Source organism: Callorhinus ursinus, unplaced genomic scaffold (assembly GCF_003265705.2).
Source record: "Callorhinus ursinus isolate GAN/ISIS: 27379988/994484 unplaced genomic scaffold, GSC_fseal_2.0 scaffold125, whole genome shotgun sequence".
Classification (NCBI taxonomy): Eukaryota; Metazoa; Chordata; class Mammalia; order Carnivora; family Otariidae; genus Callorhinus; species Callorhinus ursinus.
In genome coordinates this window covers 328,608-348,807 of record NW_027397187.1, presented here as the reverse complement: position 1 = coordinate 348,807, position 20,200 = coordinate 328,608, and the positions used below count along the sequence as shown (strand labels likewise).

The window sequence follows — 20,200 nt, the reverse complement described above, 5'->3', positions numbered from 1 at the left end:
TGGGGCCCGTGTGGTCTGAAGGACACTCTTAGTACCTCTTGGCCAAAGACAGCACCTTGGTCCTCTTCCTCACCCGCTGCCGGGGGGCTGCCGTGCTCCCCACAAGCGTGTGGGGCAGTGTGCTCACCTGCAGGGTGAAAGGAGAGACCTAATGGGCCTGGCCTCAGCCTCAGGGCTCAGCCACCACCGTCAGGACCTGCCCTGTGGGCTGCCTGCAGGCGTGGCATCAGCTCCCAGGGTCTGGTCCTGTCTGCCTGGCCTGCCCAGGACACAGGGAACCATGCCTGGTACCTGGGACTATGAAGCACCTCAAGGCCGTATCCCCGAATACCCAGCGCTCTCCGAGCACCGGGTCCTCAGACCTGTGTTCCCTCTGCCTGCAAGGCTGATGCTCAGCCTCTCCTCTCTCACGCTGACACAGCAGCCCCTCTCCACAGCCTTTTAAAAGCTGAACCTGGGGCGCCGGGCTGGCACAGTCAGTTAAGCATCCGACTCTTGGTTTTGGCTCAGGTCGTGATCTCAGGGTTGTGAGATCGAGCCCTGTGTCCGGCTCTGTGCTCATCATGGAGTCTGCTTGGGATTTTCTTTCCCTCTCCCTGTCCCTCCTGCTCATGCACACTCTCTTTCTCTCTCTAAAGTAAATAAATAAATGAATATATAAATATACAAAGAAAGCTAACCTTGTCCTGTTCTACTGCCCCACCGCCCACCTAGAATCCGGGTCCCTGCGTGATCATCGCAGGTCTGGGAAGCTCTTTGCCCCTTCCTCACCACTGAAGCCAGCTCATCTGCCCTGTGGTGCTAACAGTGCAGAGCGACTGGTACCTGGATGTCAGCAAGCCCCCTTTGGGCAGCCACTACCCCTCTGCTCCCCGAGCAGCTCCTGTTCCAGGGTGTCAGCTGTGGGCGTGTGGTCACAACTCCTCCTTCCCTCCAGGTGACCTGGCACCACTGGGCCATGTTCCTGTCCTCCTCAGGCCAGGTCTGGTCCCCGCACAGTGCTCAGTGGGATCACTGGTTGACTGCCTCCCCACCTGACCAGGTGCAGGCTCCTTCAGGACCTGCCTGCGGTCAGCCCATGTGGCCCCGCACGAGGCTGTGAGGCGGCAGCGTTCAGGCCTGAAGCCCGTCAGCATCCCCAGTGGACCTCCTCGTCACAGCCTGACGCTGAGAAGAACAGGAGGTCCACGCAAGGACTCACGTGCCTTCTCCTGTGGCATTTCATGTATTAGTTGCTTATCAGAAAGAAGAGCTAAGTAGAGGCTATTCTAAAATGTCAGCAGCTACTTGAAGCAGGTATTTCTCGGAGAGCAAGCCCCTGGGTAGTGTTGAGTCCCTCCTGCCCTCGGGGGAGTGGGAGGGGCCAGGGGTGACCGGGAAGGACAAGTCAGACCAGGCTGCTTATCCTCCACGTGGGTACTGATGCTGACAAGGGAGGCCTCCCAGGGTCCAAATCTTGGCAGGACACCCAATTTCAGCACCAAAGCCAGGACCCGCTGTGCCCCAGGACACAGGCCGACGAAGCCTCCGTCTCTCTGCCCTGGCTAACAGTCTCTGAGGGCACGGAGGTGAGGGCAGCCACAGGCCGCTGGGGGCCCCACTGCGCCAGGGCCTGTAGCAAGCAGGCCTCAGTCCATGTTACCTTCCTCATGATCTTCCGGCCGTAAAACATCACTTTGTCTCTCTTCCGGAACCTGTACTGAGGAGTGGGCTGTACTTGTCCTGCAAGGGGAGCAGAGGGGCCTCCTGAGCCACGGCTGGGACACGGCTGAGGTGGGAGGGTTCTGCCAGGCAGCCCATAGGGTGTGCACACCGAGCCTGTCCTGTCCCAGCTCCAGCATACAGTGCGGGGCAAAGGCACGTGGCACCTTGGGCCCGGGCCGGCACCGGCCAGCTCCCAGGGAGCAGGACTCGCGTCTCCTCTTACCAAAGTTTTGCTCAGAAATGTGAGCCAAGAAAGCTGGGGACATACGTAAACTCCATGGGTCCGACATGCACAGCCTCAGCTGCAACAGGCTGGCAGTTCCCAACAAAAGCTATCATGGGCCTGAGGGCTGCTCCCAGGAGCTCAAAACATGGGCATGTCACCCAAACCTCCCCCGCCCTCCCAAGCCCTCGTCCCTTACCCCTAGAGCTGGAGTCTGAAGTGAGATACTCACGGAATCGGTTAACCCTTCTGTACACAAAGAAGACAGTGATGCCAACGAGGGCCAGGGCCAGGAGGGCTCCAATCACAATCCCCATCAGCTGGGCAAGGTCACAGACAGAGCACCCGTCAGCAAGACTGCCACGCTGCCCCTCCCTACCCTGGCAACAGGCTGTGACAAAGGGGCCAGGAGCAGCCAGGAGTGCAACAAGCCACAAACCCCAGGGCCCGCCCGTCACCAGGAAGCACTTGAGGCGGTTACCATGGCGGACTGTGAATGCTGCTCCGTCAGCTGCAGCCCCCAGGACTGCAGGGCAGCCCCCAGACAGAAGTCGGCCTAGGGGAGAACACTGTGGTCAGGAAGGGCCAACAGGACGTGGCCCTGGCTTCCCAGAGCAGCAAGAAGAGAGCTGCTGGTTAGGGAAGAAATGATCTTCTCGGCTCCTAAGGTCCTCTGAGCACACCTGCTCAGGAGACAGAGAAACCGGTCTCCCGTGGCACCCACGGGACACGGAGTCAGGCAGCTGGGCAGGGCCAGCAGCTGTGCTGTGTTGACCACAAATACCCTAGGCATTTTTATTGCATGTGAATCCTAAATTTTCAGCTTTCCAGTCCTTCAGACGCAAGCCTAGAGGAGCAGGCCCGGCTGGCCACAGGGGCACGAAGGCCATCACTCGGTGCCCTCTGATCACCAACAGGACTGTGCGCTGCTGGCCTCAGGGCACATGGGAGCCTACACCACAGCAATGCAGAGAAACCCCAAAGAGCCACGGATTTTGGGATTTTCTGTATTTTGAGAACCTTGAATACCAGCTCGTAGCAGGGAAAGGTTATGTGCCTGCTCCCTACCACCTCCCAGGGAAGGATTTAGTGGGGCTTCAGAAGCTCAGACCCAAGGGAGGGAGGAGGAAGAGAAAAAACTGAGCACAGGATGGTGAACGGGCAGATGGCTGGGGCCACCCACACAGAGAATATTGGCTGATTCCTCAAAAAGACGAAAACGAGCAAGAGAAACCAGCCAAACAAGCAGCCACTCTGCATTGCCCCCAAGCAGTCAGGAACAGGATGGGGCAGGGGGCACCTGTTAATCCTTTCAAGTCACAGGTGCCAAGGACTAAAGTATCCTGTCTGATCCTTATCGAGAGAGCACCAGACACAGCATGGATGCCAGAAAACCCAATGAAATGGAAGGGCATTCAGAAAAAAGTCTTAAAAGCAGAATGTTGCCACAAGACAGGATAAGTACGTGGCCCAGAAAAGCAGGTCTTTGAAGTTGGTTCAGCAGGCAAATGGAAGCAGTGGGAGCTTTTTGCTTCAGAGCTGAGGCATCCAGCCCCTCCTGGCCCCGAGTGCTCAGCTGTCAACATGACAGCACCCACGACCGACCCACTCGTCACTTAGGTGTGTCCCCTGGAGCTCAGCCACCATGTCAAGGACAACCAAGGATAACCAAGGAAAAGGTCACAGAGGTGGCCCGTAACCGAATTATACAATCTTCTATATTGAGCATCTCAGGCTTTTCATGATTGTTTTAATGCATCCACTTTTCTGCTTTAGGAATACAGGCCTTTGCGGTATGGCTACAGATGTTCCACAGAGAAAAGACTCGCGTCGAAGGAAGCAGAAGTCCTAAGGGGAAGCGGGAACTGACAGTTGTGACCTCGGGGGAAGAAGTGGCAGGGTCTCGACTCTGACAAGGGGATGGAGGGGCCCAAGCTGCCACTCCCATTCAGCCGACTTCAAGGAGCTGCCCACAGAGCAAATCTCCTGGTCCAGAAATGCCCCTAACTGGGAATTCTGAGGCTCTGAATCATCCCTGGAACCCTCCAGTTCCATACCTCTGGGCTGGCATCCTCCTCTTGCTTCATGGCTAAAAGTGAAAAAACAAACAAACAACAGTCAAGGTGAAAAGAGGAAAGACTGGTTCAAAGGAGGGCAAGCGTCCCCCCAGCTCACGCTCACGAGGCAGAGCAATGCTTTCAGCCTTTCCTCCTGGGCTCCTTTTTTCTTTAAATTACGTCTGCACTGAAAGGAAAATCCTGACGGAAAGCTGTGTTCTCCAGGAAGGGACGCACCAGAGCCACTCTCCTCTCTGTAAACAGCTCTCCCGGGGCTGCCCAGGAGCCCAGAACTGCAGCCAAGTCCCGCTCCTCTCCCAGCGGGGCGAGGGCAAGCGTGGACTGCTCCGCCAAGGCCTGGTGCCGCCAGGAGCTCCCAGGGCCACAGGGAGGAGGCTGTGGCTGGGGCCGGGGTAGGGGTGCACGGGGCCCCGCAGGGCAACTGTGAGACACCCCAGGGGCCTGCCTCAGGGGGGTTCCTATCCAGTGGGGTCAGGTCCAGAGGAGGATGAACTTGGGGAGCCGGTTCACCTTGCCCCCGCCCAGTGGGGAGGCGCCAGGTCTGGGGCTTTCACCCCGTGGCTCCCGGGCCCCTTAGGAAAGCAGCAGCAAGAGAAGACTCTTCTCTCCCCAAACCCCACCCAGAGAGGTCAGGACGCAGATGCAGGGTCATGGTGCATTTGCTGCTGGGTCGAGTGTCCTGCGTCCTCTGCCCCCCACGTGGAAGACCCTTCCTGGGGGCGCCCGGGTGGCTCAGATGGCTAAGCGTCTGCCTTCAGCTCAGGTCACGATCCCAGGGTCGTGGGATCGAGCCCCGCGTTGGGCTCCCTGCTCGGCGGCGAGTCTGCTTCTCCCCCTCCCTGTGCTTCTCCCCCTGCTCATTCTCTCTCTCTCTCTCTGTCTCTCTCTCTGTGTCTTGAATGAATAAATAAAAAAAAAAAATCTAAAAAAAAAAGAAAACCCTTCCTTCTCAGATGAGGCTCCTGAAGGGCCAGCAGTGCCCCTGACCCCAGCTCTGGGGCCTGCTGCCGTCCCGCCCGAGCGTCCGAGGTGCGGCAGGGCTCGTGGTCCCCAGCACCTGCTGGGGGACAAGGAGCCGGTCACTGCTTCTCTGCCGGGACAGCACAGGGCCCGACGGCAGCGGGCGGCCGCGGGCTGCCAGGCTGCGGAGCGGCCGGTGAGGGAGGCACCGGGGTTGGGGGCCGTCCAGGTTGGGGGTGTCATTTTAGGGGGCCGTCGGGGTCGGGGTGCCGAGCGTTGCGGCTGTGGCCGACGCCGGGCGTGGGAGCCAAGGGGGCGGCGGCGTTGAGGCGGTTTGGGAACAGCGAGGCCGGCGGGCTGGGGGCTGACGGGCGTCAGGGCCGGGGAACCTCGGCGCTGGTGGCTCGGGGTCGACGGACGTCGGGGCTGGGAGGGGTGGTCCACGTCCGGGGGACCGAGAGGACACGGGATCCGCCTCCCGCCGCGCAGCGCGAGGCCGGGGGGACCTGTGGGGCAGGCTGCGTCCCGGCAGCGGCTGGGGGCGCTGATGGCCCCCGTGCCCACAGGGCACCGCCACCCCGGGCACTCGGCGGTGACTCACCGGGACCGCGCGCTCCCGCCGCCCGCGCCCCCGTCCCTACCCCCGCCGCCCGGCCGCGGACGCCGCACCTCCCAGCGCATTGGCCGGGACCCGGAGGCGCCGCCCACTCGCAGGGCCGAGGCTGTGCATTGGACGCAGCGCCGCCAACCGCAGCTGCTCTTGCTGCGGCGCGGAGGCCGGGGGGCGCGGGAAACCGCCGAGAGCCCCGGAAGCCGCGCTGACCGCCGGGAGCCGCGGAGGGCGCCGGGAGCCGCGCTGGCCGCCGGGAGCCGCGCTGACCGCCGGGAGCCGCGGAGGGCGCCGGGAGCCGCGCTGGCCGCCGGGAGCCGCCGAGGGCGCCGCGGCTGGTCGCGGCGCGTGGGGGCTGTCTGGGAGCGCGCCCGCGTGGTGCAGCCTTCGGCATGGGCCTCCTGAGCGGGGCTGCGCGCATCCTGGTGCGCGGCGCCGACCGCATGAGCCGGTGGACCAGCAAGCGGGGCCCGCGCACCTTCTACAAGAGCCGCGGCGCCAAGGGCACCGGCGTCCACGGCCGCGACGGGAAGTTTGTGCAGATCAGGGAGACGGTCCCGGAGCTGGTGGTGCCCGAGCTGGCCGGCTTCAGGCTCAAGCCCTACGTGAACTACCGCGCCCCCGCGGGCGCGGACACGCCCCTGACGGCCGAGCGGCTGTTCCGGGAGGCGGTGGCGCCGGCCGTCGAGAAGGACCTCCGGGACGGCACCTTCGACCCGGAGCAGCTGCGGAAGTACGGCTTCGAGCCCACCCAGGAAGGCAGGCTCTTCCAGCTGTACCCCAAGAACTTCCCGCGCTAGGGGCGGCGCGCTCGGCTTTGGCGTCTGGCCGTCGGGAGACGAGAGGACCTAGAGGCCCCACGCCGGCGACACCGGAAGCCGTCGCCTGCCGACCGCAAGGGTTTGGGGCCAGGACACGTGGCTTAGCTTGTAAAAGGAAGAGGATTCACGAGGCACGTCGCGCCACGGGACAGCACCGGCTAATTCATCGCCCGGATTCTCCACCCCACGAAAGCCGTGCGCAGCCTGTATGGGTTCAGAAGCAGCTGCTGTGGGGCCACACCGCCAGGAGTCTAGTCCCCTCGTCCTTTGGGTGCGCCTGTTTCCGTGCATAGTCCCTCCGGCCCTCTGTATTCTGCGTAATACTTGATTCTTAGGTGAAATGCCGTTAAACTCAAAGGAGGGTTCAAATGCTTCTATTGAAATAAATGCGCCGTCAGCTGGGAATCGACCGTTTTAGCATAGTAATTTCCTACCTGTTCTCACCTATACTTTCATCAGAAAATAAAGCAAGAAACAGAAGTGTGTTTTCTGGGATGTCTGGGTGGCTCGGTCCATTAAATGTCTGCCTTCAGCTCAGTTCATACTCTCGGGGTTTGGGGCTGGAGCCCTGCCTCAGGCTCCCTGCTCAGCAGGGGTGTCTGCTTCTCCCTCCGCCTGCCCCCTTTGTTCTTGCAAACACTCTCTCTCAAAGAAATAAAATCTTAAAAAAAAAAAGCGTGCATGTTTTCTGACTCTGAACACCTACTTAGGATATTAGTACCTACTGGAGATTTGACAGACTCCACGCTGGCCTGCACTTCAAGGTCTGTTTCTTCCAGAGAGACAAGGATGAAGTGTGTGGGCCTCAGACGAGTCACAAATTCAGTTATGTGTCCAGGCTTTGGAAGCCACTCGGGTACTACAGCTCCAAGGGGGAAGAGGGATTAATCCACCACGCTAACCTGTTTCAAGTTTATGACACCATAAGGCAACTCAATGTGTGTACACTTACCTTTGCTTGTACAGCACAGGAGACAATATAAGCACGTCTGGTGCCAGGATGAGGTGATCTTTTTAAATGTTCATGTAAAACTGTTAAGTAGCTTGAAGGAAAAGCACACTTTCAGGGCGCCTGGGGGCTCAGTCGGTGAAGCATCTGCCTTCAGCTCGGGTCATGGTCTTGGGGTCCTGGGATTGAGATCTGCGTGGGGCTCCCTGCTCAGCGGGGAGTCTGCTCTCTCTCCCTCTGACCCTCCCTGTTTGTGTTCTCTCTCTCAAATAAATGAAATCTTTAAAAAAAAAAAACAACACACACACACTTTAATTTAGCTAATTTACATAAGTACAAAGAACTGAATGTCTCAATTCACACAAGAAACTGACAAGTGTGAGCTGGGAACCAAAACCCTTCCACTCCCACAACAGCAGACTCCTTGCTATCAGGCAGAGTCACCATTTGCCCCAGCAGATAAGGTTCATTTAGGAAGCCAACAGCTTCTTTGTTCACCCTGTAGAGCCCATAAGGTGCACTGAGCCCTATACAGTCACCTGTGGTGTACAGGAAGACTCTCAAGGAGATGGTCTGAGGGCAGTTCACTCATAGAGTCACACTCTGGGTTTTATTTGTGGAAATGGTCTTTATGACCTCAACCAAACTCTTCCCTAGCTCAGCTGCTCTCCCATTTCCAGAGATGAAGAACGTGATCATAAAAGGAGCAGGTAGCTAGGAGGTCAATGTCCAAGCTCGCTGCTTCCAGAGAGAGGTCACAGTCCCAGCCCTTGTGCCCTGCAGCACGGCACCAGCTGCCGCTCTTCATCATGTCCTCTGTGAGTGGATGGAGAGGCGTCTTCGGTCCACTGCCGCTCTCAAGTTTGGAATGACACTCTTCCTCATCCTCCGCTAGATGAGGAGAACAGGCTGCTGGTGACTGATGTACAGCCTTCAGGTTGTAGAGCTGTGAGGCTTTGGCTCCTAAGTTGCTGTAGGGAAAGGCCTCTAAGCAGCACGGCTGGTGGGTCTGTGACAGATTGCCAAAGTAGAGCCAGGACCAGTCAGCTCCATACACCAATGAGCTGGGCAATGTATGGGACACAGAGACTGTGCAGGCTTCCTGCTTCTCTGGAATGAGACAAAACATGTGACGTTACCCAGGGCTGATCTCATCGCTTCCAACCGATGGCCCCTGCCCACTCTTCAAAGGGAGACTCTGCTAAAAGCAGCCATTCATTTGTCAGCAACCACTGTGTATCACACAAAGGGATCCTTCAGCCGTGGACGGGTGAGGAGAAGACAGACCTTCACTTGCAGGGAGTGCACCGTGTGTGCACCTGCGGGAGAAATCAGCCCGGCTACAGAAACACAGGGGCGAGGGTGCCTTTCCAAGCTGGAGGACTTGGCAAAAGTCTCTTAGTGAAGACTTCAAAGCAAAGGACAAAGGAGGTAGCCAGATGGGAGCAACAGGGATGCATGAGAAACAGAGAACAAGCATGTGTGAAGTACAGAGATAGAACAGGACACATCTGGGCAACCACAAGTGCCCGTGGCTGAAATGCCGTCAGGGAGTGGCGACACATGTCTGGAGGGTGACAATCGCGCAGAGTCCTGCATGCTCCATAAAGTCTGGGTGTGAGTTTGGAAAGGAGTCACTAAAGAGTTTAAGCAGTTTTCCTTATGGTGAGTTGCTGTGGCAACTCTGAGGATGGAGAGCAGGACTGGAAAGAGGTCCAGCTGTAGAAGGCTTGAAGCAACGTTAACACAGAAAGAAATGACAAGGTGTTGCCAAACCTGAGATAGTCTAGGGTCCAGGGCAAGGCCCAGGATGGCAAGAGCAGCTACAGGAAACTAGTGGCCAGTGACCAGGGGTGTGGACTTAGAAAACTGTCACCAGCTGGAAGGCCTGGTGGCCAAAAATCGAGGGAAGTACCCAAAAATCAGTAGGGACATGTGGCACACACAGGAGACGGCTTTAGGGGGTTTTCATGAGAAAGCTCTAGGATGATGTGAACATTATAATGAGTAATGACAATAACACTGTATAGCCCACTGAGTAACATAAAAGCCATGAATCTATGTGGATAATTAATAAATACAGATATAGGGGCACCTGAGTGGCTCAGTCGTTAAGCGTCTGCCTTCGGCTCAGGTCATGATCCCAGGGTCCTGGGATCGAGCCCCGCATCGGGCTCCCTGCTCAACGGGGAGCCTGCTTCTCCCTCTCCCTCTGTCTGCCACTCTGCCTACTTGTGCTATCTCTGTTAAATAAATAAAAAATCTTTCAGTAAATAAATAAATAAATACAGATATATGGGAGAAAAAAAAGCTCTTCCTTATAAAAGAATGCTAATTTTAAAATGTAGAAGAAATAGTAATAGGGGACGCCTGGGTGGCTCAGTCGTTAAGCATCTGCCTTCGGCTCAGGTCACGATCCCAGGGTCCTGGGATTGAGCTCCTCCCCCTCGACATTGGGCTCCCTGCTCTGCAGGGAGCCTGCTTCTCCCTCTCCCTCTGCCCCTGCTTGTGTTCCCCCTCTCTAACAATAAATAAAATCTTAAAAAAAAAATTGTAGGGCGCCTGGGTGGCTCAGATGGTTAAGCGTCTGCCTTTGGCTCAGGTCATGATCCCAGGGTCCTGGGATCGAGTCCCGCATCGGGCTCCCTCCTCCTTGGGAGCCTGCTTCTCCCTCTGCCTCTTTCTCTCTCTCTCTCTCTCTCTGTCTCTCATGAATAAATAAATAAAATCTTTAAAAAAAAATTGTAAAAAAATAATGAACAACCAGACAAAATCAACAGAACACGTGAACAGGATCTGCAGAGCACTCTACCCACGGTCATAGAGCAAACTCTTCTGAAGAGCACACGGAACGCTCTCTGGGACCGACCACACACGAACCCACAAAACGAGTCTCAATAACTTAAAAGGAATCCATGAAGGAATAAAATTAGAAATCAGTAACAGAAAGAAATTTAGGCCAGTCACAAAAATGTGGAATGGAACAATACACTCATAAATAACTAATGAGTCAAAGAAAAAAATCACAAGGGAAATTAGAAAGTACTGTGAGATGAATGAAAACATACCACACCCCAAAATTGATGGAATGCAGCGAAAGCAGTGCTCAGAGGACAACTTCTTACTGTAAATACCCACGTTAACATGCAAGATCTCACAAGGCTTCCAGATGAGAACTGCACGTTCGCGTCACTACCAGAACCGATGCGCGCAGTTGGGGGAACTGAAAACAGAACAGGAAGCCCGGAGCACAGGCCCGTGCAGAGGAGACTGGGCTTCAGAGCAACACTGGCCAGGTGGTGTCTCTACTCACTTCTTTGTACGGACAAGGAGGGAGGGGGATCACAAACAGAACGAGGAGGGAAAGGGGGCACTGGCGGCTTGAGAAAAAAGAAAACGTGAAAAAGTTCTGACAGTAAAGAATGGCTGGCAGGAGAAAGGCCACAGTTCGCCTGGCAACTCCAAGGACCCACTGTAACAACAACCTAAAGTGAGACCCCACAGGGTTACTCTTTCCCTCCAGCCCCCTTGTGTGGCTCAGGCCCAAGCGGAACTGGGTCTGACCAGTGCTGGGTGCTGCCCAGAGAGAGTGAGCAAGGGAGCAAGGGGAAGGCAGCTGAAGCATGTGTTGGGAACATGAGAGCACACAGACCACCACACTGTGCGCAGGCAGGAAGAACGTGGCAGGAGGTGGGCCAAGGACGGCTCTGGAATGCTTCTGGAGCAGAGTCCTAAGAGGGCAGAGAACAGCTGAACGGCAGGAGGTATCAGAAGAACTGAGCTGGCCAGGTAAGACCCACGGCTAGGGAGCAGAGTGCTGCAGACTGAGGTTCGAGGCTGGCCCAGTTACGGGCCTTGGTGAGATGGTGGTGTGAGCCTGGGGATGTGCAGAGCAAGGGGGCAGGAAAACTGGGAACCCCCACCCCAGGCCTGGCTGCCAAGGGGCCCCTACTCACCTATCGCCTTTTGGCAGTTGAAGATCTTAAAGCCACTGTGCATGCACGCTGCCAGGAGCAGGTGATGGTGGAAAGGGTGCCACTTGAGCCTCCACACTCCGCCTTGCGTGGGCATGTCTGCGAATGGCTGCTTCATGCTCCGAGTGTCCCATAGTAGAACATGCTCATCATAGCTGAAACCCACCGACCATAGGGATCACGCAGGAAAACCAATGCCCACTTTTCCCCCACGGCCCCCAGGTGGCAGGGGACACTCCTGGAGAAACCCATACTACTCATTCCTCTAGGTCAAAGTCCCTTTCCCCAAGCCCCCCAGATAACTATACTCTGGTATAAGAGTTGGTCCAATTCAACAACATTGCAATGGTCAACATGAGAAAAGGGAGTGAAAGATGGAAGGCAGACCCCTGTGACCCAACCCTAAGGGACTCACCTTCCTGTGGCCAAGATGTTCTCCCGATGGGGACTACTCTGGATGCTGCATACACCCATGGAGTGTCTGTGGGCAAAAGTGCAAGGCCTGAGCAAGCTCCCACGCAGGGGCACGTCTCCAGTGGAGAGTCCACGGAAGGAGGACAGGAGGGTTGGTGTTATGTGCCGAGGGCTAGCCCTTGATAATCTACCTCTTGCTAGTGAACACAGATGTGCCCGGTGTCCTGGTGTCCCAGCCTTTCAGAAGGGCGTCGTCCCCACCTGCGTGGGAACAGAAAGATCCACTGACAACAGGAGGCAGCCACTCCTCTGGGAGGGAATTTATGCCCATGGGGCAATCCCTGTGGATGACTCTTCCTGGGTGATTTCAGGTTGCCACCAGGCAGGAGAGCCCTATGCTAGAACTGTGTCTTCAGACTTGGAGAGGGCCTCCACGGGGAAGACAGGAAAGGCTGGGGGGCTCAGGCTACAGGAATGAAAGGGAAGCCCAAGAAGTCAGGGAAAGAATTTCCAGGTCACAACATGGCTAAAGTGGCTTCTCTTTAGACTCCAGCAATCGATGCTCCTGGCTGCCGCAAACCAAAGTTGCCATATCAAAGAACTCTGAACCAGAACTGCATGCAGGAGGCAGCAAACATGAGCACTTCTTGAGTTTCTGGAACCTTCAGCACACCCCCATGCGTTTTAAAGGGAAGTGCCCTTTGTAACCTTACAGTAAAGAGGACCCCTGCTTGTCTTGGGGAACTGAAAAAATAGGAAGAAGGGGGAGCTGGCACCATAATGCACCGTCTCTGAAGAAAAGCAACAACAAGACACAGGTGCTGGTGGCTATCTAGAAGGAAGGGGAGCAAGGCTGAAAAGCAGGGCCCACAGGGAGGATGAAGAGGAGCAAAAGAAAAACATCTGGGTCTGATCACTCCATCCACCCATCCACTCAACCGTCTATGCTTCCATATACCCACCTGCCCACCACCTATCCACCTTCCATTCATCTACCTGCCCATCCAACAGGTGTTACTGAGCACACTACAGACCCCTGTAACAGACAGAAGGGTTACGGGGCGAACATGACCTACAACTAAGCAGACCAAGAGAACCAGTGCACCAGCATGATGCCTGCAGGTGAGCCTCCAACACGAGCTGCAATCCTGTGGCACAGTTACAGAGAAAACTGGTAGTGGCTTCTTCACACGCGGGTCTCTCCTGTCTCACACCCGTGTTCATCCTGCACACGTACATCCGAGTCCTACCACTTTTCCCTTGTGTGCACTACTCCCAACTTGGTCTGAGGCCTTCTTGCCACCACCCGCATGGCAGGTCTCCAGGCTCTGCCCCCACCGCCTTGCAGTCTCTACTCAACACATTAGAGAAGAAAATTCCCTTCAACTCTATGATGTAAGTCAGAAAATGTCATCCCTCTGCTCAACATCCTGCTATTGTTCCTATTTCATTCTGAGCAAAAGCCAAAGTCCTTCCTGTGGCCTGCTCTCACTACTTCTGTTCTGCCACCCCTCCCACCGTTCTGGTCCTGCTGCTCTACTTGTGTAGCAGGCTCACTCCTGCCCTAGGCCTCTGCCTACGGTGACCATGCTCTGGTCGACCTTTCTTCTTCCCAAAGCATTTATCACCTCGGAGCTACTGTGCCCTCTGTTCACTCATTGTATGCTATGCTCCATGACTGCTGCCCACCTCTCAATGCAAGCTCAGTGGAAGCAGGGACTTTTGTCTGTCTCGTTCACTCATGGATCTCAAGCACCCAGAACAGTGCATGGCACATAGTAGATGCTCCATAAACATTCACTGAATAAACGAGTTGGTGCTGAATTATTAAATCATAGCCCCCACCATACCCTTGCTCTGAATTAGCTAAGCCTCAAGGTAATACTAATCCAAGAACGAGAAGACCTAAAAAAACTAAATCTTGGGTTGCCTCACTGGCTCAGTCAGAAAAGCATGCAACTTTCAGGGTCGTGAGTTTGAGCCCCACCCTGGGTGTAGAGATCACTTAAAATACATAAGAAAAATTTCCTTAAAAGAAAGAGAGAGAGAAAGAAACAAAGAAAGAGAGAGAGAGAGAGAGAGAGAGGTCTGCTTAAGCAACCAAAATGCAGCTGTTTCTGGAAGACAAGAGACCGTAGCTGAAGTCAGGAGAGCAACAGTGCAGCGAGAAAAGGGCACCAGACAGACGCCAGAGGACACGAACACTTTCAAGCAGAGGGGAGGAGCCAGCAAAGTAGAACGAAGAGCAATCAGAAAGAAGAGGAAACGTCCAAGGCAACCCAAGGGAAAGACGGCACCAGGACAGGGTCAGCACGGGAACGTTGCTAAGGGAGTGCTCTCTGGACCAGGCCACTGAGGAGCGGAGTGAGAGCGGTTCCGGCAGAAAGGCGGGGACCATGCAGCCCCCTACAGTCCAAGAGAACGTCCCTGGCCTCACCGCTCACTGTGGGGCTTAGCACACTACCAGCAACGGGATGCGGAAGGAAACAAGGGTCCGATCTTTTCTTTGCCTCTCTGCAAATCCAGCAGCTCCCCTTCTGCCTTTTCTCAGGGCCAATGCCCCCATCTCCCGCCTCCCATGTCCCAGGTGCCCTCCCCACTTGGTCAAGAGAGGCTGATCACAGCTACCTGGCTCCTGCAACCTCTAGTTCTAGTAATTTCTCATTCTCACATCAGCACCCACAATACATACCACTCACAATGCCAGGGAATCAACCCTATCTTCTCTTCGGGAAGGTAAACTGTATCCAAAACGGGAGGAGACAATCCTACGTGACAAAGTCAATACTGGACACAGAAACAGCAGTGGGAAATGCGGGAATTCTGGATTTCTCACAGCAGGAGCAATGGACCAGGTGCCAAGAATGGCAGGAGACAGGGCTCCCACGGCTCCAACAGTGTGGTCAGTGCTACCCAAGACCCTGCAAAGCCTCAACAGCTAAGTAGCGAGTACCCACTACAGCTTTTGTCTCCACAAAGAGTCAAGATCCCGACACGCCCAGAGTCCTGGCCCCGATGTGTGCCACACTTGCTCCCTCCCTCCCTCTCGGGGCCGACACCCAGCGGAGAAGTACCAACCTGAATAAACGATTTCTGTCTGCCAGTAATTGAAGGCAGCAATCCAGGCCTCAAAGTGATGGGCATGCCACGTGGCCACCTCCTGCAGTGCCGGCCCCGCCTCATTCACCTTTAGCAGGTGGAGCTGCCCCTTGGAGTCGCTGCTAATGATTTTCAAGGGCTGGTCACTGGCCCTAGACACAGGGAACCAATGGAGAAACCCAGCTGAATTTATTCACTGACCCAAACTCATCACCCTCTTCTGGTTCCCAACTGGTGACACTCCAAGACATGTCAAGGGAGAGGTTCTCCATGGACCTGGTCCATGGACTTGCCCTTTAAGATGTTTGGGCATCTAGCAGAAACCAAAACTACCACTTAGCTTATCAAAATAAACCCATGTCAACTTCTCTTGATGAAAACACCATCCCTTTTATCTGAAAAGTTGGAATGTTTTCTTTCTAGATTAGAACTGGTAAGTGATATTCCCAGACCTGGGAAGCCACAGTCAAGGCTGGTGGAAGGTTTCAATTCTCTCTTGCATAAAGAAACGAAAGATTCCTCAGAGGAAAGACTTGGGGTCCCTCACCAACACCGGCCTTTACCTTTCAGTTTTCCTGGTGGACCAATCCAGAGACAGGGCCAGACACTGCTTCTCCAGGGCAAAGCTGGAAACTGGCTGCAGTGTGTAAGCATTCTACTGGACGAGAAAGGAGCCCTGTCAAAGGGAAACAGCCCAGAACCCTGGAAAGACGATTCCTCTAGCTCAGGTGGCCATCATTCCTTCATCTACTACTAGATGAACAAAGTGTGTTAGTCCTTGATTCATCACAGAATGAGGACACTGGGGGCCTGGCCCCTGCTCTCCAGGAGCTCACACACCTGCAGGAGGACTTTCCCACACATGTGACCTGAGTGGAAGTGGGTCTCTCTGCTTTTCAGAACCCCTCGCTGTCCATGCACCCTAGACACAATCCCACCACCTACACGGGCTCCAGGAAGCACCACTGGCGAACCCTCCCCACTTCTCCCCGCCTCAAGGGATGCTGGGACACTCTGTCTTCAGGGACAGCGACAACTGGATCTTTCCTCTAGTTTCCGTTTCAGAAGCCACAACTAGCCATTAAACACTGTTTCTCTTTTCTAAGATACACGTAAGTTTTTTTTATTACCTAGGCAAGCTGGACAGTGCTTAACTCCCTCAAAAGGCTCCTAGCAGGCTGCTTCCTCAGGGTCCTCTCTGCAGGCTATCTGCTCTTGCCAGAATCTCGTTCATGGGCCCACAGTCTTCCCCAGATTATTCCCTCCCTCATTCCTCAGAGAGGGCTGCAGCAAGGCCCTTTACACACAAGCCCTCAGCTGCCATGACTCCGACAGCAAGGGGACCTGCTCCAGTCCCACACACCTGCACTAGTGTGTCCCTCCCACCAAGTGAGGGCTTGGTCTTGTGGGCTGTTTACTTCCCTCGACTACAGGACTTCCCAGTTCTCCCGATCCTCCAACAATCAGATGCAGTCATTCTGCAAACATGTGCTAATGATCAATACCAAATGCTCTGAGAAAGCCACATGGGAAACATACGCCTTCCTAATTATGGGTGACAAATACCACTTTCACATAGGGAATTCATTGCTCTTCTTGGCCCCAGCATCATGACCTAAGCATGCTGGTCCGGGCTTTCCATACAGAACTTTCAGATCCACTGACAGGTGAATGAATACCCTGTCAGTTCAGCCCTTCCACTGGTGACACATAGGTGACCTCTTCTCAGAGTTAGATGCAGAACCCAATAATTTAAAATAGACTACATGCTAGATTAGGATGTTTTATGATAAAGCTTGCCATTGAACAGAAATCATGTTACAAAAAGGTTTGTAGCAACACAGCCTCATGCCCAAACCCTCTCCATTCAGCTTCTTCCCACGCCCCGCTAGGACAACTCCTGGTCCTAGTCACTGACCTCAGATCCCACCAAGCGGAGTAGCTCTATGGACCCACCAGCATCTGCCACACCCAAGAGGGCATGGCCGGCCACCGGGATGTGGCACCTGAGGGGGAGAATTCATATGCCAGTCAGAACATAGGATACACCCAGAGCACAGGAGAGCATTATGTATCTCAGTAACTTATTATTTAAATTTCAGCTCCAAAACCAGGTTGTAGCCTACAGTTCTGTTCCAAGATTCCCCAGCTTATCAATCAGAAAACGAGCATCACTTCCCAGACTCATACCAACCCTAGGACTTGGAAACTGACCAATGAAAGGAGCCCAAGTCCACAGTATGCTCCAAGTGCCAACAGGTGGGCAGAACAATAAAGCAATGAAAAAGTTCAGACATTTCCCCATCTTATTGAATGCTGACAGGCATCAGGCTCCCTGATTAAATGAACAGATACTCGTGGGACGCCTGGGTGGCTCAGTCGTTAAGCGTCTGCCTTCGGCTCAGGTCATGATCCCAGGGTCCTGGGATCAAGTCCCACATCGGGCTCCCTGCTCAGTGAGGAGCCTGCTTCTCCCTCTCCCTCTACTGCTCCCCCTGCTTATGCTCTTTCTCTCTCTCTGATAAATAAATAAATAAAAATCTTTAAAAAAAATAAATAATAAACAAATGAACAGATACTCGTGACAAATTCCAGGCAAGAGGAACTGTTACCAACATTATACCATTTCATGTCCAGGATTGCAGAAGTCTCTCTTCTTTGGATCTCAAGCAGGGGGCAAGCAGAGCTGTCCTCATTGAAACTATACAAGTAGAGACGACCTAAACGGACTTGAGGCTCATCAACGTCCAGTCCACTCTACAAAAAATGCAGATGTATTCTCTGATTACCCTAATAGATACCGAGGGACCCAAGGGATGGGAAAAGGAATCAAGGGAAAGAAAAGGCTTGCCAAGATTCTGGGACTCTGGTGGCTCGGTAGGCGAAGCCTCTGCCTTCAGCCCGGGTCATGACCTCCGGGTCCTGGGATTGAGCACTGTGTCAGGCTCCCTGCTCAGCGGGGAGTCGGCTTCTCTCTCTGTCCTTCCCCCTGCTCGTTCTCTCTCTCAAATAAATAAAATCTTAAAAAACGAAACAAAACAAAAAGTCTGGAACTCTACCTGGAAGCAATACCCCTGATTTTCTGAACTGGAGAAATGTCTCTTCTCTTGTTATACTATTAGTGGGCAGGCAGATAAACTCTGCTGGGCTCAGCATAATATGCTCCCTTTTTTTTTTAAGTTTTATTTAAATAATCCCTACACCCAACGTGGGGCTCAAACTCACAACCCTGAGATCAAGAGTTCCGTGCTCTACCGACTGAGCCAGCCACAAGCCCCTAGAATGCTCCTTCTAAGTGGGCTAACAGGGACCAGCTATGGTAGGGTCGCCTTGGGTAGGCAGACCCAGTCTGCCCTGAAAGGTCGTGACTTAGGCCTGTTGCTGGAGTGCCAGTTCTCATTCTTTTAAGTGTCCTGGTTTGCGTCTGAATAGATGCCTTCGAGGGATCAGGTATAGCTCCTTCCAATTCCCATTTTCTCTCTATCCGAGGCTTCATCCATAGACTTGAGCCACACCTGCATATAAGGTACTTTCAAGACGCCCATTCCCATCGCCTGGCTGGCTCAGTTGGTGGAGAATGGGGCTCTTGCTCTTAGGGTTGTGAGTTGCACGCGATGTTGGGTGTAGAGATTACTTATATGAATAAACTTAGAAAAAAAAAGATGCCTACCCTAACCTACCTTCTGACCACAAGACCAATGTCTCTTCTCCGTCTCCTGTGTGCCTCCACACAGACTTTTCTCTTCCAGCCTTCCCCACCGCAGGCCCGCCATGCCTCCACATCTGCCCCACCGCAGGCCCGCCATGCCTCCACATCTGCCCCACCGCAGGCCCGCCATGCCTCCACATCTGCGGGGGGCTCCGCCGGTCTCAAGTATTTTCCCGCCCTTCCTGAGACCTCGCCTCAAAGAGGAGCCGAGCTTTTGCTGCTCGAGACGCCATTCGGGGAGCGCAGCCCTAGAGAGCCGCGGTCAAGACCGCCTAAGGCCAGAAGGGCACCGCACACCTTGCTCTCAGGGTCGCTGGGCCGGTCCTCCGGCTTCTGCAGCTGGTAGGTCCCGCAGGCCATCAAGTGCCGGCAGCCTTCCAGCGGGCACCACTCCACCGAGTCCGCGGTGTACTCCGTGTCCGCCGCCTGCAACAGCCGGACGCGACTTCCCGTCACCCAGGAGTCAGACGGGGCCGCAGCGGAGGCCCGGCGGCGAAGCGGGGGTGGCGAGGCCAGGTTGAGAGCGGGGCTCGGGGCCGGGGCTGGGGGCGGCGGGGAGGGGGGGGTCGGGGCTGAGGTCAGCGGTGAGGGCGGGGCTCGGGGCCGGGGCTGAGGTCGGCGGTGAGGGGGGGGTCGGGGCCGGGGCTGAGGTCGGCGGAGAGGGGGGGCTCGGGGCCGGGGCTGAGGTCGGCGGTGAGGGGGGGGTCGGGGCTGAGGTCGGCGGTGGGGGGGGGGCTCGGGGCCGGGGCTGAGGTCGGCGGAGACGGCGGGGATCCGGGTCGGAGCCGCGGTGCGGAGAGAGTCCGACTAAGTTCCGGGTCGGTCCTTTTTACTTCCGCAATCGCCTCCCACCCTTTTCCGGGGCACCGGGGGCGGGACTTCCGGCCGCCGTTGCCGCCTCGCGTGAGACCGGGCTCCTGCGCCTCCTGCCGGCCGGCGGACCTCCGCGGGCCCCACGCGGGTCTGGAGGGATGGCAGAGTACCCAGACGTAATCGCAGAAGAGCTGGGCTCTTACAAAGGGGTGCGGGGAGGAGAAAAACAGGGCACAGAAGTCGGGGTAAGCAAAGGGCCTACACCTTCAGGGAGCCAAGTCCAGGGTCGGCTCCAAAGGGGCTGGCCAGGCCTGCCCTCTGTCCCTCACGTCCATCCCAGGGGGGCTGCGGGTACAGCGCAAGGACCCGCCCACCAGGACAGCAGAGAAAGGAGCCAGGGCCCGCTGGGGGTGCCTGATGCGCCGCCGGCTGGGGTGGTGGGCCGGAAGGTGGACAGAGGGCCTGGAGAAAAGCCAGCATCTGGGCCCCAGGGGCAGGGCTCGGAGGACACCCAGCACGGCCATGATCTGATCTGAGACTGAGCAGACGCTGCTGCCATTCACGAAAATGAACATATTCTATAGAAGAGGTTTGGGGAAGGCAAGCTTTGGACACTGTTAAGGATGGATTGAATTGCGTCTCTCCAAAAAGATATGTCGAAGCCCTATCCTACAGCACCACAGAATGGGACATTTGGAAACGGTCTTTACAGAGGTAATCCAGTTAAAATTAGGCCATTAAGGTGGGCCCTAGTCCAATATGACTGGTACCTTTATGAAGGAGTGATTTGGTCAGACCCATACAAGGAAGGTAACATAAAAACAGAGTTTTGGGATGATGCATCCA

General features: G+C 55.4%; 3 protein-coding genes across 8 annotated transcripts in view; 1 reads left to right on the top strand and 2 right to left on the bottom strand.

Moving 5' to 3' along the window:
- Window positions 1-6,170, bottom strand: part of PNPLA7 (patatin like domain 7, lysophospholipase) — a 60,867-nt gene extending 54,697 nt beyond the window's left edge. For 3 of the 4 annotated variants that reach the window (XR_012377246.1, XM_025864846.2, XM_073890039.1), the window contains exons 1-6: window positions 5,567-6,170; window positions 3,985-4,016; window positions 2,409-2,483; window positions 2,160-2,247; window positions 1,643-1,722; window positions 36-127 (exon numbers count right to left, since the gene is read on the bottom strand). Coding sequence is in view for 3 of the 4 variants with exons in the window: in XM_025864846.2 (XP_025720631.2) it covers window positions 36-127; window positions 1,643-1,722; window positions 2,160-2,247; window positions 2,409-2,483; window positions 3,985-4,016; window positions 5,567-6,020 (821 nt within the window). In the remaining variant the exon portion in view is untranslated. The remainder of the gene's footprint in view (window positions 1-35; window positions 128-1,642; window positions 1,723-2,159; window positions 2,248-2,408; window positions 2,484-3,984; window positions 4,017-5,566) is intronic. The other variant, XM_025864844.2, reaches the window with a different exon arrangement.
- MRPL41 (mitochondrial ribosomal protein L41) lies at window positions 6,019-6,375 on the top strand. The gene has a single exon (XM_025864926.2). It carries the CDS (start codon window positions 6,019-6,021, stop codon window positions 6,373-6,375), a length of 357 nt encoding a protein of 118 aa, XP_025720711.2.
- A 1,258-nt stretch (window positions 6,376-7,633) lies between these two features.
- DPH7 (diphthamide biosynthesis 7) lies at window positions 7,634-19,138 on the bottom strand. Of its 3 annotated transcripts, none has more exons than XM_025864904.2 (9): window positions 18,839-19,138; window positions 17,456-17,589; window positions 16,751-16,838; window positions 15,396-15,487; window positions 14,812-14,984; window positions 11,925-11,994; window positions 11,735-11,800; window positions 11,302-11,474; window positions 7,634-8,455 (listed from the first exon to the last, which is right to left on the bottom strand). In XM_025864904.2, exons 1-9 carry the CDS (start codon window positions 18,899-18,901, stop codon window positions 8,004-8,006), a joined length of 1,311 nt encoding a protein of 436 aa, XP_025720689.2. In that variant the 5' UTR covers window positions 18,902-19,138; the 3' UTR covers window positions 7,634-8,003. The 3 variants fall into 3 exon arrangements, with proteins under 3 accessions (XP_025720689.2, XP_073746144.1, XP_073746145.1); XM_073890043.1 differs by lacking the exon at window positions 18,839-19,138 and adding an exon at window positions 18,513-18,630; XM_073890044.1 differs by lacking the exon at window positions 18,839-19,138 and having other exon boundaries at window positions 17,449-17,525.
- Window positions 19,139-20,200: the final 1,062 nt, after the last annotated feature.

What these genes read in the sequence shown, in the direction of transcription:
- MRPL41 (XM_025864926.2), top strand. Translation starts at nt 6,019, where the DNA reads ATGAGCCGGTGGACCAGCAAGCGGGGCCCGCGCACCTTCTACAAGAGC.
- DPH7 (XM_073890043.1), bottom strand. Translation starts at nt 18,605, where the DNA reads ATGGCGGGCCTGCGGTGGGGAAGGCTGGAAGAGAAAAGTCTGTGTGGA. An exon ending in GCAATCCTGGACATGAAATG is followed by an intron (nt 16,839 to 17,455) that starts GTATAATGTTGG and finishes TCTCCCCCTCAG; the next exon opens with GTGCCACATCCCGGTGGCCG. An exon ending in CAACTGCCAAAAGGCGATAG is followed by an intron (nt 8,456 to 11,301) that starts GTGAGTAGGGGC and finishes GTCTCATTCCAG; the next exon opens with AGAAGCAGGAAGCCTGCACA.